Source organism: Rattus norvegicus, chromosome 13, assembly GCF_021556685.1.
Source record: "Rattus norvegicus strain SHRSP/BbbUtx chromosome 13, alternate assembly SHRSP_T2T, whole genome shotgun sequence".
Taxonomy (NCBI): domain Eukaryota; kingdom Metazoa; phylum Chordata; class Mammalia; order Rodentia; family Muridae; genus Rattus; species Rattus norvegicus.
The window spans coordinates 72,262,540-72,279,248 of NC_141546.1; the positions used below are offsets into that span (position 1 = coordinate 72,262,540).

The 16,709-nt window shown below is 43.8% G+C and overlaps 1 protein-coding gene across 35 annotated transcripts in view; it reads left to right on the forward strand.

Annotated features, from left to right (window-relative positions):
* The window catches only part of Sec16b (SEC16 homolog B, endoplasmic reticulum export factor), a 60,490-nt gene that overhangs the window by 25,027 nt on the left and 18,754 nt on the right, over nt 1-16,709 (forward strand). For all 35 annotated transcript variants that reach the window (XR_015635414.1, XR_015635416.1, XR_015635413.1 and 32 more), the window contains 7 exon segments: nt 1,979-2,123; nt 2,727-2,878; nt 3,233-3,294; nt 5,202-5,337; nt 5,795-6,025; nt 10,763-10,860; nt 13,212-13,293. Coding sequence is in view for 28 of the 35 variants with exons in the window: in XM_087581820.1 (XP_087437946.1) it covers nt 1,979-2,123; nt 2,727-2,878; nt 3,233-3,294; nt 5,202-5,337; nt 5,795-6,025; nt 10,763-10,860; nt 13,212-13,293 (906 nt within the window). In the remaining 7 variants the exon portion in view is untranslated.

A 16,709-nucleotide genomic window follows, 5' to 3' on the forward strand; every position in this document is an offset into this window, starting at 1 on the left:
ATGTTTTATTATGAGATAATTTTAGATTTATAGAAAAGTTGCAAGAATATTGTAAAGACGAGCTTTTAACTTTTTGGCAGGCTTGGGTTAGTTTTTTTCTCCCTGATTAGATTCGTGAGATTTATTTATTTATTTTTCGTCAGTTTTTCTCTATCTACTACTTAATAATATAGGGCATAGGTTATGGTGACTGATACTGAAACCCCAGTGTGTAAACAGCACTTTACTATGTACAACAGCTTTCTTTTTTTTTTTATTTTATTTTATTTTTTTTTATTATCTTGAGTATTTCTTATATACATTTCAAGTGTTATTCCCTTTCCCGGTTTCCGGACAGACATCCCCCTCCCCCCTCCCCTTCCTTATGGGTGTTCCCCTCCCAAACCTCCCCCCATTGCCACCCTCCCCGCATAGTCTAGTTCACTGGGGGTTCAGTCTTAGCAGGACCCAGGGCTTCCCCTTCCACTGGTGCTCTTACTAGGATATTCAATGCTACCTATGGGGACAGAGTCCAGGGTCAGTCCATGTATAGTCTTTAGGTAGTGGCTTAGTCCCTGGAAGCTCTGGTTGCTTGGCATTGTTGTTCATATGGGGTCTCGAGCCCCTTCAAGCTCTTCCAGTTCTTTCTCTGATTCCTTCAACGGGGGACCTATTCTCAGTTCAGTGGTTTGCTGCTGGCATTCGCCTCTGTATTTGCTGTATTCTGGCTGTGTCTCTCAGGAGCGATCTACATCCGGCTCCTGTCGGTCTGCACTTCTTTGCTTCATCCATCTTGTCTAATTGGGTGGCTGTATATGTATGGGCCACCTGTGGGGCAGGCTCTGAATGGGTGTTCCTTCAGTCTCTGTTTTAATCTTTGCCTCTCCCTTCCCTGCCAAGGGTATTCTTTTTCCTCATTTAAAGAAGGAGTGAAGCATTCACATTTTGATCATCCGTCTTGAGTTTCATGTGTTCTGTGCATCTAGGGTAATTCAAGCATTTGGGCTAATAGCCACTTATCAATGAGTGCATACCATGTGTGTCTTTCTGTGAGTGGGTTAGCTCACTCAGGATGATATTTTCCAGTTCCAACCATTTGCCTACGAATTTCATAAACTCGTTGTTTTTGATAGCTGAGTAATATTCCATTGTGTAGATGTACCACATTTTCTGTATCCATTCCTCTGTTGAAGGGCATCTGGGTTCTTTCCAGCTTCTGGCTATTATAAATAGGGCTGCGATGAACATAGTGGAGCACGTGTCTCTTTTATATGTTGAGGCATCTTTTGGGTATATGCCCAAGAGAGGTATAGCTGGATCCTCAGGCAGTTCAATGTCCAATTTTCTGAGGAACCTCCAGACTGATTTCCAGAATGGTTGTACCAGTCTGCAATCCCACCAACAATGGAGGAGTGTTTCTCTTTCTCCACATCCTCACCAGCATTTGCTGTCACCTGAGTTTTTGATCTTAGCCATTCTCACTGGTGTGAGGTGAAATCTCAGGGTTGTTTTGATTTGCATTTCCCTTATGACTAAAGATGGTACAACAGCTTTCTAATGTCCTGTTTCATTCATCTCTCCTGCAATGAAACATTTTTGCATACGTCTCTGCGGGATATGATCCAGAGTGTACATGTGATTACGTAGTAGCTAGTGCATTAATAAGTGATACATATGGGACAGATACCTTAAATTTATATTGCAGATGGAGATATTGGAGGAAGGAAGCCCAAGTCACCTGTTTAAGGTCCTAGCAGAGTGGGACGGAAATAGAAATTGAAATTCAAATTCTAGCTCTCTTGAGCCCACTGGGCCATGCTCCACCGGATAGAGTGGAAAGAATGCTTTCTTCTCTCTGTGAATCCACTGTCGCTGTGTCACTGTGCTTAGTGGGAAGTTTGAACTTTGTGTCTTCGAAGGAGCCCTTGGAGGTGGGAGGACAAGCAAGCTCTCTGGAACTCCTTCCTCTGTAATTTCATTTTCTTTTCTCCCCCTTCAGCCATCGTTGACCAGCAAATCCAACCTTCTCCAACAGCATGAGTCTGGGCTCAGCTCTAGTAGCTATGAGCTCAGTCAGTACATGACCGAGGCCCCTGAGCAGTATGAACCTATGGTGTCAGCAACTTGGAGGCCTATTCAAGCTGGTGGGTACCAAGTGGCCGTGGAGCTGGTTAACTCTGATAAGGAAAGGCTGGGCCACGTGGGAAGTCACCCTTCTGTGTTACCAGGAATACCTTATTGGCTTACGCAGGTCTCTCCGGCAGAGAGGCCAACTTTGGATCGTTTTCCCGCCTTGTCTTTAGTAATGGTGCATGCATCCGATAGCTGGCTCTTAGAAGGGAACACTGCTCCTAGTCATCATTAGGTTGGGCCAGGAGGCACTCTGGAGTGGTTTCAGGCAACACGTGAAGGGAATGAGGACCAGGGAGGACTGGGTGGAGTGAGGTGAGGCAGCAAGTGTGAATGCTGGTCTGGAGGCTTGCTGCCTGCACGGGAATACTGGCTGCAGAGGCTGCTCATCCTCTGGCTGCAGTTGAGAATCTGAGGTGAGTGCATTAGCATTCAGGCCATTTGCATTATAATCTGACCTACTCTTAGAGGGTCAAGTCCGACTTGAGTGTGACTTTTTCTAACTAAGTATCCCGCCCAGCTTCTCACCTTGGCCCAGGTGGAATTTGAACAGAAATGTATGAACTAAAAAGCACTGAAAATAAATCTAACAATGTCTACGTGTGTCTGTTGTCCAGATGACACCTCAGCGACCGTTCCCAAGGCACCCATGAGGTTCTACGTTCCCCACGTGTCTGTGAGCTTTGGGCCAGGAGGCCAGCTGATATGCGTGTCCCCCAACTCTCCTGCTGATGGACAAACGGCCCTTGTTGAAGTGCACAGCATGGAGGTAATCAATATGGTGGGCCTCGGAGATGCAAGTCCTCTGCTCAATTCAACCGCTCAGCTCACTTGCACAGGCTTTCACTTACTTTGCTTGAGGCTGGGAGTCTCCAGGAGGGGGAATTGAATTACGTGTGCCCTAGATTGTGGGCAAGAATGGGTGGGCTTTTCTCTGAAGGAAGTGATGATGCTAGATTTACATTTTCCCTGAGATGCTAGTGACTCATCTTTCAACAGGATAACTCTCCCCACAAGGCACTGAGCCACACCATAAAACCAAAGCCCTGGATGTGAGACTCCATTCTACTGGTGGGTACTGGCTGGAAGAATCTTGAGGACCTAATTTTATTTTCTACTCCAGGTTATACTTAATGATTTTGAGGATCAAGAGGAGATGAGAGCTTTCCCAGGGCCCCTCATCAGGTAAAGTACTGAAAGCATTGTTAAGGGTGTGTGCGTGAATGTGTGTGTGTGTGTGTGTGTGTGTGTGTGTGTGTGTGTGTGTGTGGTGTGTGTGTGTGTGTGTGTGTGGTGTGTGTGTGTGTGGTGTGTGTGTGTCATATGCACACATATGTGAAGGTGCACACATGCATACACCTGTAGAACCCATCTACTGTTTTCTTTCTCTCTCCTCATCTTCTTTTGTTCTCTTAGTTTTTGAGACAGGGTCTCTCACTGAACCTAAAGCTTGCCATTTTGGCTAGGCTGTTTGGCCACTGAGCTCCCAGGATATGCCTGTCTCTGTCCCCCAACCCTGGCCTTACGGACACAGGTATCCATCCATGCCCGGCTTTTATGTGGGTGTTTGGAATTTGATTTCATGTCCTCTTGCTTTCAGAGCAACTGCTCTGATGCAGCTAAGTTATGTCAACAACTCCCAAATAAAGGCTTTTGAAAGCTGAGGGATCTTCCTGCCCAGGTCTTGGTTTCCAGGGAAGAAAACATCTATTTTATTCGAAACAGATTTCTCTTTGCCAGTAGGTAGAAAAAAGGTGAGTTGAGTCCTTTTGGCCAGCTCGTTCATATTTGAAGGGCAGAAAGGAAAGTAAGCTTAACAAGTTAACGTCTAAAAACAGTTCCATTTCGTAGAGGTTAGACCGTAGGAAGCTTCAGTGTTCCAAGTGCTTGTTAGAGATTAGTGGGGAAATGGAACACAGCCTGGGAAAACTGTCTTCAAACTGCTTTTCTGGAGCGGAGTTTTCCAGTTCCCTGACACTGTGAACGTCTGCCCTCTGCAGGAATGAACTGGAACTGCTTTAGCATTTCAGCCACATTTTAGTGGGCTTTAGCTGTGATGAGTCCAGACGTGGGTGTCAGACGTCCAGTGTGCTGGGTATCCTACTTAGTAGTGGCTTCTCAGCCCTCTTTAAGTTTTTCCCTTGAGAAGTGACATAGCCCTCACTATGCCCACTCCAAAGGCTGCGAGACTTTATTCATATGAGGGCCACTAAATGTCATGACTACTTTGTACAATTAATCTTTTTTTAAAAAAGATTTTATTTATTTTATATAAGTGAGTACCCTGTCACTCTCTTCAGACACACCAGAAGAGGGAATCAGATTATGTTGCAGATGGTTGTGAGCCACCATGTGGTTGCTGGGAATTGAACTCAGGACCTCTGGAAGAGCAGTCAGTGCTCTTAACCGCTGAGCCATCTCTCCAGTCCCTGTACAATTAATCTTATTCTGAAGCTTGTCCCTGTGCACACGTGCTCACACATGTATGTGTGTGCAAATGTAGAGATCAGAGGACAATCTCAAGGATCATTTCTTAGGTACCAACCTCCCACCCCCAACCCTCTGTCTTACAGGTTTGCAAGGAACTAAGTTGTATATTAATAGTATGATACCAGACCCACTTGGCACTGATTTGGTGAATGTTTCTGAGCAAAATATAACGTCCATTTAACGAGCACTTATTTAATAGATGCCATACAGTTTGTTTATCCCTTTTCGTATGCAGGCAGCTTTTTTAAAAAGTCCTGTCTTAAGGTAGTGATGACGCCAAGGCACAGAGCAAGTGAGATGTCTGTGTAATCCAGACATGGACCCGGTCTTGTCTGACTTTAAACAGCCCTTATGTGCCATTCCGAGAAGTCGCTTAAGGTCTTTGGGCTTACTCCCCTCGCTTAAAAGATAGAAGGATGCACAAGAGAATCTCTGAAACTCCTTCCTGTTCAGCAGGGAGAAAAATGATCTTGTGATTCTAGACTTCCAGTCCTGGGTCGTCATGCTGCTGCCGTGTTAGCTACTTCATTGTACCGGGAGCCTGGGCTCCTGTACAGGGAGAGTCAGTCTGCTCGGGCCTTACTTCTTGAATCGTCCCACAGGGAGGACATACACAAGGTGGATATCATGACATTTTGTCAGAAGAAAGCAGCTCAGTGTCTCAAATCTGAGACGCCAGGGAGCAGGGACTCAGCTCTGCTTTGGCAACTGCTGGTTCTCCTTTGTCGACAGAATGGGGTAAGTCACTGCTTTGATATAGGGGGCAGATGGAGGCTGGGCTGAAGTTTTAGTCTTCGTGGGAGTTGGTGTATAGCACAATTAGAAAAGCAGTCTCTTCATAGCACTGTTGCCCCGAGGTAAGGTGTGCTCCAGTGCCAACGCTGGTGTGCCAGTGCTAACCTTTCTTGGAGAGTGCCCCCTGCTGGCTGGGGTCTGTTTTACAGTCCTTGAATTATTGCACCAGCCTGCGGAGTCGCGAGAGGTTCCAAAGAACTTTATCGCTGCCGACAGGCAGAGAGTACCCACGATAGTGAAGCTGATGTTTGAAACTCAGTCACCCATAAAAGATCTCTCGTGTATTTTCATGACTGCCTCAGAAACAAGGCAGAGGCCCTGCTGACTTTCCTTCTTCAGCCTGGGACCTGCCTGGGGAGCAGTTGGAGCATCCCCCAGGGTGATTCTCTTTATCCTGCAGTCCATGGTGGGGTCTGACATTGCCGAGCTGCTGATGCAAGACTGCAAGAAGCTGGAGAAGTACAAGAGGCAGCCCCCTGTAGCCAACCTCATCAACCTGACTGACGAGGACTGGCCGGTGCTGAGCTCTGGGACTCGCAACCTGCTCACTGGGGAGATTCCCCCCAATGTGGATACGCCTGCGCAGATCGTGGAGAAATTCACCAAGCTGCTCTACTATGGAAGGAAGAAGGTGAGAAAGCCTTTCCCTCGGGCTTCCTTCCGATGAGAGACCACCATCCCTCACCCTGTCTCCCGCTCCTCCAATGATATGGCCAGAATACAACTTCTTTCAGATCATGTGAAAAGATCAGAAAGTTAAAGCAAGAAAAATAAAAATACATAGGTGTACGCTCTTCCCACCTGCAGTGTTCGCATTGCCCTACCTTTAAAAGACAACACCTGTTACATTTAATATGTTCACTCCTAGAATTTCCCCATTAAGAATCCGTTTAAGTTTCATAAATATGCCAGGCATGGAGGTACACTCTTTTGGCTAAAGTAAGCAAGACTGAGTAGAAGGCCAGCCTAACCATAAAGGGATACCCTGTATCAAAACAAACAACTCTAAAGAATACATAGATAATTGCTGATTTCTTTTTACATTTCATATCACATGGTAAAACACCCTAATAGCATTAAATATGTTCAAGTGGTGCAATTTTATTATTTTTATAGCACCGAGGAGTTAACACAGTGCCTTGCACATGCTAGACAAAGTGCTCTACAGTCAAGCAGACAAACATTCTAGGGCTGGACAGGTAGCTCAGTAGTTCATCATGTCTCTATCCTTCTAGAGGGATCTGAGTTCAGTTCCCAGTGCCCATGTTGGTCAACTTACAATCAACTATGACTCCAGCTCCATGAGGACCCAGCCTCTATCCTAAATGGGCACCTGGAATCATTGTGGATGTACCCCCCTCCCATACATATAATTTAAAAATAAAGAAAAAAAAAACAGAGAAGGAGAGATGGCTCAGTGCTTAAGAGCACTGACTGCTCTTCCAGAGGTCCTGAGTTCAATTCCCAGCAACCACATGGTGGCTCACAACCATCTGTAATGGGATCCGATGCCCTCTTTGGGTGTGTCTGAAGACAGCTACAGTGTACTCATACGTATGAAAAAATAAATAATTCTAAAAAATTGTAAAAAATAGTGAAAAATTCACTATTACTGGACACTAAGACAATTTGTATTTTTGTTACTCATTATAAGTTATGTGACTGAACGTTTTGCTAGGAATTAACAGGCTAAATACTGCATTTGTGTATCTTCACATATACAACAGCTTAGTTTATGGAAATCTTGTCAATAAATAATATCCCTGTCACTGGAGCTCAGACATGCCTGTCAACACTGAATGTTTGGAGGCCCTTGCCTCATTTACTTTGTAGTTGTGCTCATGTTTTATAAAAGTCATAAAGTAAATTGGAATATTTAAAAATTACGATTAAAATCAAATCGATTTAGTTAAAAAGAATCTGGAAGGTGATAGGAATGTAACAGAGGACGATTTCCAACCCCAGCTACTATATTTGTCTCTTTAAAATAGCTGCAGGGGCTAGAAAGATGGCTCCGTGGTTAAAAATGTGTATTGTTCCTCCAAAGATCCTGAGTTCAATTTCCAGCACACATGTCAGGCAGCTCAAAACTTCCCGTAACTCAAGTTCCAGACTTAGACACTCTGGGTTCTGGCTTCCGTGAGTTTACAAACTGTATCCACTCACACAGGCACACACACACACACACACACACACACACACACACACACACACACACACTCACATGGCTAAAAGCAAAGTCTTTAAAAAGTATCTGAGGATATAGTTTGGATGTATAATTATTTTCTTATAGCCCCATTCCATTTTCTTCATAGATTTCCTAGTTTTCATTTAACAAGATATCTTAGATGGTAAACTTTGAGGTCGATAGGGTACATGTATTCAAACTACCCATGTAATGAAATGTTTTTCTTCTTTTTTAAAAATCTTTTCTGATCATTAAAAAGGTAGCAAGTGTTCTGAGCTTGTGCACTGTCTCCAAACAGGCAGCACTCTGGATCTGGCTTTAGGAATATTTTGCTGTACCCGCTCTTTGTTATACTTGCTATATTTCAAGATATACATTGCCTCCCATCTTGTGAAATTAGAGCCCTCACGCTCCATTTACCTCCCAGTAGCTGGAGACCAAGCCTTCGGCACATGGGGCTTTGTGTAGAACACACAGTGTTTTTATCCCCGAGTCAGAGCATTACCTGTCCTTTTGTTCACTGCGAAAGAACGTATGTAAGATAAATTTCTAGAAGCAGAAGTGTGGTCAAAGGGTATGGGGTTTATAATTTTGATAGATATTGAAAAGTCGCCTCTTTAGATGCATCAATTAGCTCCACGAGCAAAGGGTGAAACCGTTTACTTTACGTCCTCACCAACGTGTCTGCACACTTGCGATCTGTGATGATCTGAGAGGTGAAAAGGTACCATTCAGTGTATACAATCGCACTTCCGTTACTATGAACGAAATTACCTTTTCACCTGCAACAGCTCTTGTTGTGGCCTTTCCCACCTTTTCCTGTAGAACCTTTTGTCAGCGCACGCTGAATTGCTTGCACCCTTTTTATCCTTAATATGTTCTATTCCAGACCGCAAGTCTTTCTTTTCCAGGGTGTGTCGTAGTTAGCTTTCCCCTATTTTTAAAATAATTTATAAAAGTGAGGTTGAATTACTTTTGGGACTTTGACATTTTAAAATATTTATTTATTTTATTGTATATGCATGTATGAGTGCCATATGTGTGTGCATATATATGCATACACACACACACACATAGATATATACGCCACCATATGAATGCTGGGAATTGAACTAGAATCTTCTGCAAGAGCAGCAAGTTCTCTTAACTGCTGAGCCATCTCTCTCGTCCCTATTTTGATATTTTAATCTTTTATCTTAGTTTTTATAAAGGATACTTTTTTCTGTATTTAACATGACATGGTGGTGATATCAAATTACAGACATTTTTTATACAGTGATTATATAGCAGAGAATTTTGATTTTGCCAGTGATTCGTTTATTCGGTTAAAACAATATCTATAGAGGGCTGGAGAGATGACTCAATGGTTAAGAGCATTAGCTTCTCTTCCAGAGGATCCAGGTTCGATTCTCAGTACCCTGAGGGCAGCTTCCAATCGCCTGTAACTCCATTTCTAACCTGACACCCTCAGAAAGAGTGCACAATAAAAAACTAAAAGCAAGTAATAAAAGGAACTATCCACAGAACAACTTCTCACCCAGTGTGGCATACAGAGGATAAATAAGTCTTGAGCTTTTCAATCAAGAAAGATGAACAATGTTTATAATAACAACAATAACAAAAGCAGAGATTAAAAAATTATTTTCTACCTGTCTGGCACTAACTCAATCTCTTCTGTGCATTATCTGACTTATCTCCATGGAAACGTGTGTTTCTATTTTTGTTTTACAGATTTACAGGTTGGGCAGTTAGATTTAGGTGTGGGGCTTGAGTCTGGGTAGCGTGAGCCGGAGCAGGCTTCTGGGAGCCTCACCACACTGAGAGACAGATGAGAGTCAGTGAGGGAGTGAGGGAGCGGTGGGGGTGACTGCCGGTGATGGATGAGGCGCTGGGTATCGAGATACCTTTATTCATATTTGACTCAGGTATTGTTTCTGGGATTTAATAATCCTGCCAACCTTGATATAAGGTCTCAAGTTCTTGTTCATAAATTATATTTTTGAGTCAGGCAGAGTCTTGAGTCAACCGACAATTCCAAACCAGTCACTTCTTTTAAAAACAAATTAAAAAGAATTATGAAATAGTTAAAGCAAGCTGAAGAACTATTTTAATGCCATCTTCTCACTTGCTTTGAATCTGAGGCCGAATTCCCAAAATATGAGGATTAAATTTGCCTTCTCTATCCAATAAGCTTACATGGGGTGTTGGGGTGATAAAGATATTTGCTACATGGAGGTAGAATTAGCCCATTAGCGACTTTCTGCCAGATATCATTTTTATTTTCTATCAAAGAACCTAGTAATAGCAGTTCTAACCCTCAACTATAAGTTGAATTAAACAAGCAAAGCTATGTGTGTGCTTTGAAGTTTGCAACTTTAACCCACCTTACCAATTTATCCTATGAGAGCGCCTGATCGTTAACAAGCAGTCTCTGCCTTAGGTTCTCAGGCTAGCTCCCGCGTGCACCGGCTGGAGCTCAGTAGTAGTTGATCACTTGAGTACACAGATGAGCCGTAGGTAATCCCTCTTCTACATCCCCAGACTGAGGATGCTGTGACCTTCACCATCTCTAGCTTAGGCTTTCCAAGGTTCTCCAGGAGTTCTTTCCATTCCAGAAACCTGATGGGGTGAGGCACTTGAGGAGTGAGTGTGATGGATTTATGGGGTGACACTGCCATTCCCATGCCACAGCCCTGGACTCAGGCAAGCTCACAGGCAGTGTGGGGGGCAAATGTCCAGCTTGGTGCCTAGGAAGGGAAATTTTGCCTCTGCTGCATCTGTTAAGAAGGGCACTGTCCTTTAGTAGGGCTGCAAAAATACATTTATTTTTTCCTACTTGTACCTTGAGACTCCATCTCTGGGATGAACTCATTTCCTCACATTTGGTAGATAGGTTTTTAAAGTATTCTGTAACTTAGACCGAAGGGATGAGACTACTTGGTGGCCATGTTTGAGGAAAAGCTAATGCAATGTCCTCATGGGTGATGGCTGGAGGAGTGGACAGCGCAGAGAACAGCAGCACGCTGAGGGGAGCCCATGCTCCCATCCTTCCTTCTTCATTTTCTACGTTTCTCAGGGATTTTCTATGGCTTGGGATACAGAAATGCCTATGTATGGAAACTGGTTGTTTTACTTGGTAAAATGGTCAAGGTACTTTGAATGCCGTGTTTTGCTTCTCAGGAGGCCTTGGAATGGGCTATGAAGAACCACTTGTGGGGCCATGCCTTGTTCCTAGCCAGTAAGATGGATCCAAGGACCTACAACTGGGTCATGAGTGGGTGAGTCTAGCTTACGAAGACCAGAAGAGTAGATAAACCTCTCTTGCAAAGGCAATGTGTGTGTGTGTGTGTGTGTGTGTGTGTGTGTAGGTGTGTATGTTTGTGTAGGTGTGTGAGTGTGTGTGTGTAGGTGTGTGAGTGTGTGTATGTGTGTGTGTAGGTGTGTGAGTGTATGAGTGTATATGTGTGTGTGTGTGTGTGTGTGTGTGTGTGTGTATGTAGGGGAGAAGTGAAAATGCATTGAGAACACACAGTTGCCCATGTTCTCTTTATTGAGATGGGTATAGCATTCTCGATTCCTCTCCCCTCCTTCCTCTCATCCCCTCTCCTCCTTCCTCTCCCCTTCTCTCCTATTTTCTTCCTTCTTATTCTCCTTGTCCTTGGCGTACTGAGTACTGGGATTATAAACATGTTCAGCTCTCAAGGTTCTTCATTTGAAAACATTTCTTTCTTTCTTTATTTACTTACTTATTTATTGTGTATGTCTCTCTGCCTGTGTGTATGCATGTGTCATAGAGTGGTCCGTGAAGGCCAGAGGACAATTTGTGGGAGTCAGTTCTCTTCTTCCTTCCTATAGATCCAGGGCACCTAAACTTGGCAGCAAATGGCTTTACCTGCTATGCAATCTTACGGTCCTTAGATTATTATAATTTAGGCAAAGAAGCATTCTTTCAGCTCATTTAAATGGAATGAAACAGTTGGGCAATACTTCCCAGGACCAGAGTTTCCTAGAATTGAGAATATTCTACAGTGTAGGTGTCCTCTGTGGGAGGGGATGGTTTAGACGGTTCCATTAGTGAAGGAAGAATGAGTAGTTGCTTAAGTGTAGCTGAGGGAGCCTGAAGGCTAAGTAAGGGATTTTGATTTAGGAAAGTGTTCAGGGCTTGACCTTGCAATGAGCCTGGGGCTACTGAGAGGCCAACAAGGACATGATCTGGTAGAACCATGAGCTGTGGTAGAAGAGGCATTGATTGGGAATGTTGGTAGATGTATACTTAGTAAGGACTCACACTGGACAGTGAACCAAGAGCCATGGCAGACCAGGGAGGATGACCAAGTCAGAATGAGATAGGGAGAGAAGCAAGGCACATGACCAGTAGCCTGGAGTAAGTGGGGTGAAAGATAGCGGTGGGGAACCAATGTGAAGAGGAGGTGTTGGGTCTAGATGGACACTGTAGAAGAGTCTCCATATGAGTCCTCTACACTCTTGTGCACGTCAGAGCTGACAGGCGTGAGGTGGAGGTCTCCTGTGGGAGCATGATTGGGTCAGAGTGTGAGAAAGACGCTGTGTGTGTGTGTTTATCTTTTAGGGCTCTCAGATGTTCCGGAGGCAACTCTCTCAGCTTAACTCAGGTTGAATTGGCCCTGAGTCCTGTTGGGCCGTTGGATAAGGAGCCATACTCTCTGCTTTAAGTTCTGTCTGTGTTCCTATTGGCTGCCACGCTCTCTGTGGTGTGTTCTTCATGATGGTCTCAGTGAGACTCTGTATTACTTCAGCTCCATCTTCCCAGGGACAAGCAATTCGGTCTTCCAACCATTGTGGCCCTGGACTGGAGTGGTGGGCATGCTGCTGTCTGTGATTCTGAGTGTGCAGAGCTCCCGTGGCCAGGGTGCTATTAAGCAAAAGATGGTGATCTGAGGGACGATTTTCCCTTTGGGTTTTGGAAATGAACTTCCCACATCCCTGCTACATCTCTGCTACAGATTTTTGCCTTGGGCCATTGATTTTTGATGGGGCTCAGTGAATTGTGAAAAATATCTCTTACTGAGTATGCTTAAATCTCGAATCAGCTATAGAGCTTATTATATCCTTGTTAAGCATATCCCATAGTTTGTCATCAGCAGGATCACTTCTGGTCCCTCTTCCATGCCTCCTTGGTTATTGAAAATGACTGTTTAGTGCTTGTGAGTCAAAGCTCTACAGACCCAGCTTGAGATGAGCCAGAAAAATGATGCTTGGTGGATGGATTTGGTGAGGAGGAACTGAAGGAAGCTGGGAAGGAGGGACCCATAAAGAAGAGCTTCTAGGTTTACTGCTGGGCTACGCAGACAACCTGGAGATGTGGGTAGACAGCTCACCAACAGAAGGCATTTAGAAGGGACTACCCAAGAATTAAGGCATTAGGGCAAAAATACAGAAAAATACCCTTGACCAGCAAAGTCTGCTCAGGGTGTGTGATTCAGTCAAGATGCAGCTGATCTTCCCCCAAAGGCCATGAAGGCACAATAGAGCAGAGAGAAGCCTTGTTTCAAAACAGAAGCTCCTCTCAAGTGGAGTATTCAAGGCCTGTGTGCTGCTGACGGGTCTCCTCTGGGCTTGATCTCCACTGACTCTTCCTTTCTTCTCACAGCTTCACCACTACGCTGGCGCTCAATGACCCTCTGCAGACCCTCTTCCAGCTCATGTCAGGAAGGATTCCACAAGCAGCCACGGTACTCTCCGTCACAGGCTTCCTTCTCTACCACAGATTCCTAAGGGTTGGGAGTAGGGTGTTGGGGACTGCTTGGGAAAGTAGCGACACCTTTCAAGAGGAAGCATGAATGATAGTTATTAATTATCTACAATGTGCTTGGCCCACATATGATTTGATACACAGTATTTTATTTCATGAATGGAGATGAGAGTTATTATCCCTGCTTTGCAGACACAGAAACGGAGGTGCCAAGATGCACAATGGCTCAGTGTGGAGTAAGGTCATGACTGGCTCGGGTCTGTCTGGCTCCAAAGACCTTGCCTCTCCCACAGTGCCTGGTTGACAAGAGCTGTTGTTTCTCAGACTTCTCACAGCTGGGCTGCCCTTCTGCTCCTGGAGGGAAGTGTACCCATTGTACATCAGTCTCCAGAGCTGGACACATTAGGCTTTGTGCTTTTGGAGTTGAATATGGCTGAGGAAAACTTGAGAGCTTCTCTACTAGAACAGACCTTATCTTTTTGCTCAAATGTATTCTTTTTTTCCCCAATAGCTTTACTAGGGTTGGTTTTTTGTTTGTTTTTCTGGGAGTACAGAATAGCTTACCTTTTGAATGTACGCATTCATATCTTAGAATTCAGGAACACTTTCTTGGATTATATTTTCCAGTATTTATTTTGGTTTCATTTCTAGGAGTTCAATGAATATGTATATTTCATACATATAAACTATAGGTAAACATGTGAATTATAGAAATATAGGTATCTTGCTTTTGAGATCCATGCTGGCGTCAAACTCAGTATGTAGCTAAGGATAATCTTGAACTCCTGTCTTCCTGTTGGCATCTCCCGGCCGGTGTTAGGATTCCAAGCATGTGCCACCATACCCAGCCTTTCCTTTTTCCTTAAATTAAAAATATTCTTGCTCTTTTCCACCTCATTCTTTTCTCTGCCCACTCCTGTCTTTCCTTTTCTTGCCCCAGTCTCTGTCCTTCACGGTCTTTCTCCCAGGGTCTCTGGCTCTTGTGGTCTAACACTTCTGTCTTTGTTTCTTTAATGTTTCCCCCATTCTTTTCCTAAGCTCTGCAGGTCACATTTGTCTCTTCCTGTTCGGTGCCATCTCTTTCCTGAGCTCCTTTATGTTCAGTCTATGTTCTTGCCTCACAGAAGTACTGCTTCGTTATCCCTGTTCCCGCTCAATGCATCTCCATTCAATCTCTGTTGACTTTTGTCAGCTGTAGCTTATATTTAAAGCTTGGGCTTTTGCTAGCAACTGGTTTTAATGAAAACGAATGTCTCATTTCCCCCCCTTTTGACCCTCCTCTTACTGTAGATAATTCTAAGAAAAGCAAAGCAAAGAGAAATGATGCCTTCTGTCCCCCATCATTAAACCAGTTGGAAGACAGGGTATGCTTCACAATTCAGCTGAATGGAAGCTTCAGCACTGCAATGAAGCTGCGTCATGTCACAAAGCACCTAATGGAGGAAGTGATATAATCAGCCTGCGGTCCATTGGACCTCAGTGACGAGGCAGTGTTAGCTAATTTCCCCTGCTCTGCGATGAGAGACCAAGGCTCTGCAGGCAATGTGCCAGTATTTGATCCTAGAGTGTGAGAACTCTCACACTGAATACAAGGCCACCCTTCTTCTACACGGGTAGTGTCACGGAAGAAGCAACAGATGTGGGTTTCCTTCCATGTCTAGGTTTGACGTTGCTCATTACTGCTGGGCAGACTTGGCTGCTACTTAATGATAGTTTTTCTCTTTGTGGAGATTTTGATGACCAGCCAATAGAATTATGGGAGAGAATATCTGAACCCACCAGCCCCCATGCTTGCATTTCTATCCCATCAGGAAAATTAGTTAATGAATTCTCTCTCTCTGACTTTGTCTCTCTGCTGTCCCTGTCTGTCATGTCTGTCTGTCATGTCTATCTGCCTGCCTCTGTCTCTGTCTCTGTCTCTGTCTCTCTCTCTCTTTCTCTCTCTCTTTCTTTCTCTCTCCCTCTGTCCCTCTCTCTTTCTCAATTAGTTTTACACTTGAGACTACCCTTGTCTTTCTCCAAACCAGAGAGGAAACAGAGGACGACTTCCAAGATTATTTCCTTTTTGTAGAAAAGCTTCCCCTTCTGTTACATTTCTGAAGATCCGGCAAGAAGAGGCCTGGCTTATGTGTTTAGGTGAGAGCAGCAACGTCCTTGTGGTTTGCTGCTGTTGGCAGAAGAAATGGTTAGCCTAGGGTGTGGCTCGAGTTCTAAGCTGTTGTCATAAAATAAAGTGAGACCACCATTACTCTGATGACTTCTTATGACCACCTTATGATATCTCTGTATCTATATCTGTATCTACATCATCTCTATCTCTATCTATCTATATCTCTATCTATATCATCTATATCTATCTATATCTGTATCTATATACCATACGTGTGTTGTTGAGATAGATAGGGAGCAAATATCACATGGAGTCAGATAAAGCATCACTTGTTCCTTGTGATGATTATAAACATTCAATAATTATAAGTAGTTGGGAAATCTAAGTGTTAGCAATTACCGTCAATTTCATTCTCTCTCTGTGTAACAGGATTGATGTAGACTGTTTGCAAATTACCTTTCCTCTTCCGAGGTTGTGCTGTGTTCATCTGTAAGTGTGTACGCACAAATGTGTGTTCATGCCTATTGGGAAATTTGTAAAGTGCAAACCAAGTGTGAAGAACTGTGCTGTGTGCTTCATATAATGGTCTCATTTTATTGTCATGGGGAATCTTCTCAGGTAGAAATGATGCTTTCTAGTCTAGAGATAAAAAAACCAAGGTTCAGGGAAATTAAAGACTTGCTCGAGTTCACACCGCTACTATGAGGCAGGACTTGGGTGGAGTAACTTAAAACCTCCGAAGAAAAAGACATTAAAAGTGGGAATATGTTCCACGTTCATGGATTAATAGAACTAGTGTCAGGAAAATAACCAATTTACCAAAAGCTGTTTACATTTTAATTCAATCCACATCAAAATCCCCACCTCATTCTTGGCAAAAATAGAAAACACTATCCTAAAATTCATGTGGAAACACAAAAGACCCCAGATAGGCAAAATGATCTGAGCATAAAAACAATGTTGAAGGGATCATCTTTCCAGATATTAAGGTATGTTGCAGAGTCACAGTAGTACAAAGAATATGGTACTGGCTCAAAAGCAGACATGTAGGACAATGGAACAAGATCAAAGACCCACACACGAGCACAGGAAACCACAGTTATTAATCTTGACACAAATTCCAAAAACATAAGCCCAAGAAAAGGAAGCATTGTCAACAAATGGTGCTGGGAAAACTGGATGTCCACATGCAGAGGAATGAAACTGGGCCAGCATCTAACTCCTTACACAAAAACTAACTCCACACTAACTAACAAACTAACTTCTAAGACAGGTGAAATCTGAAC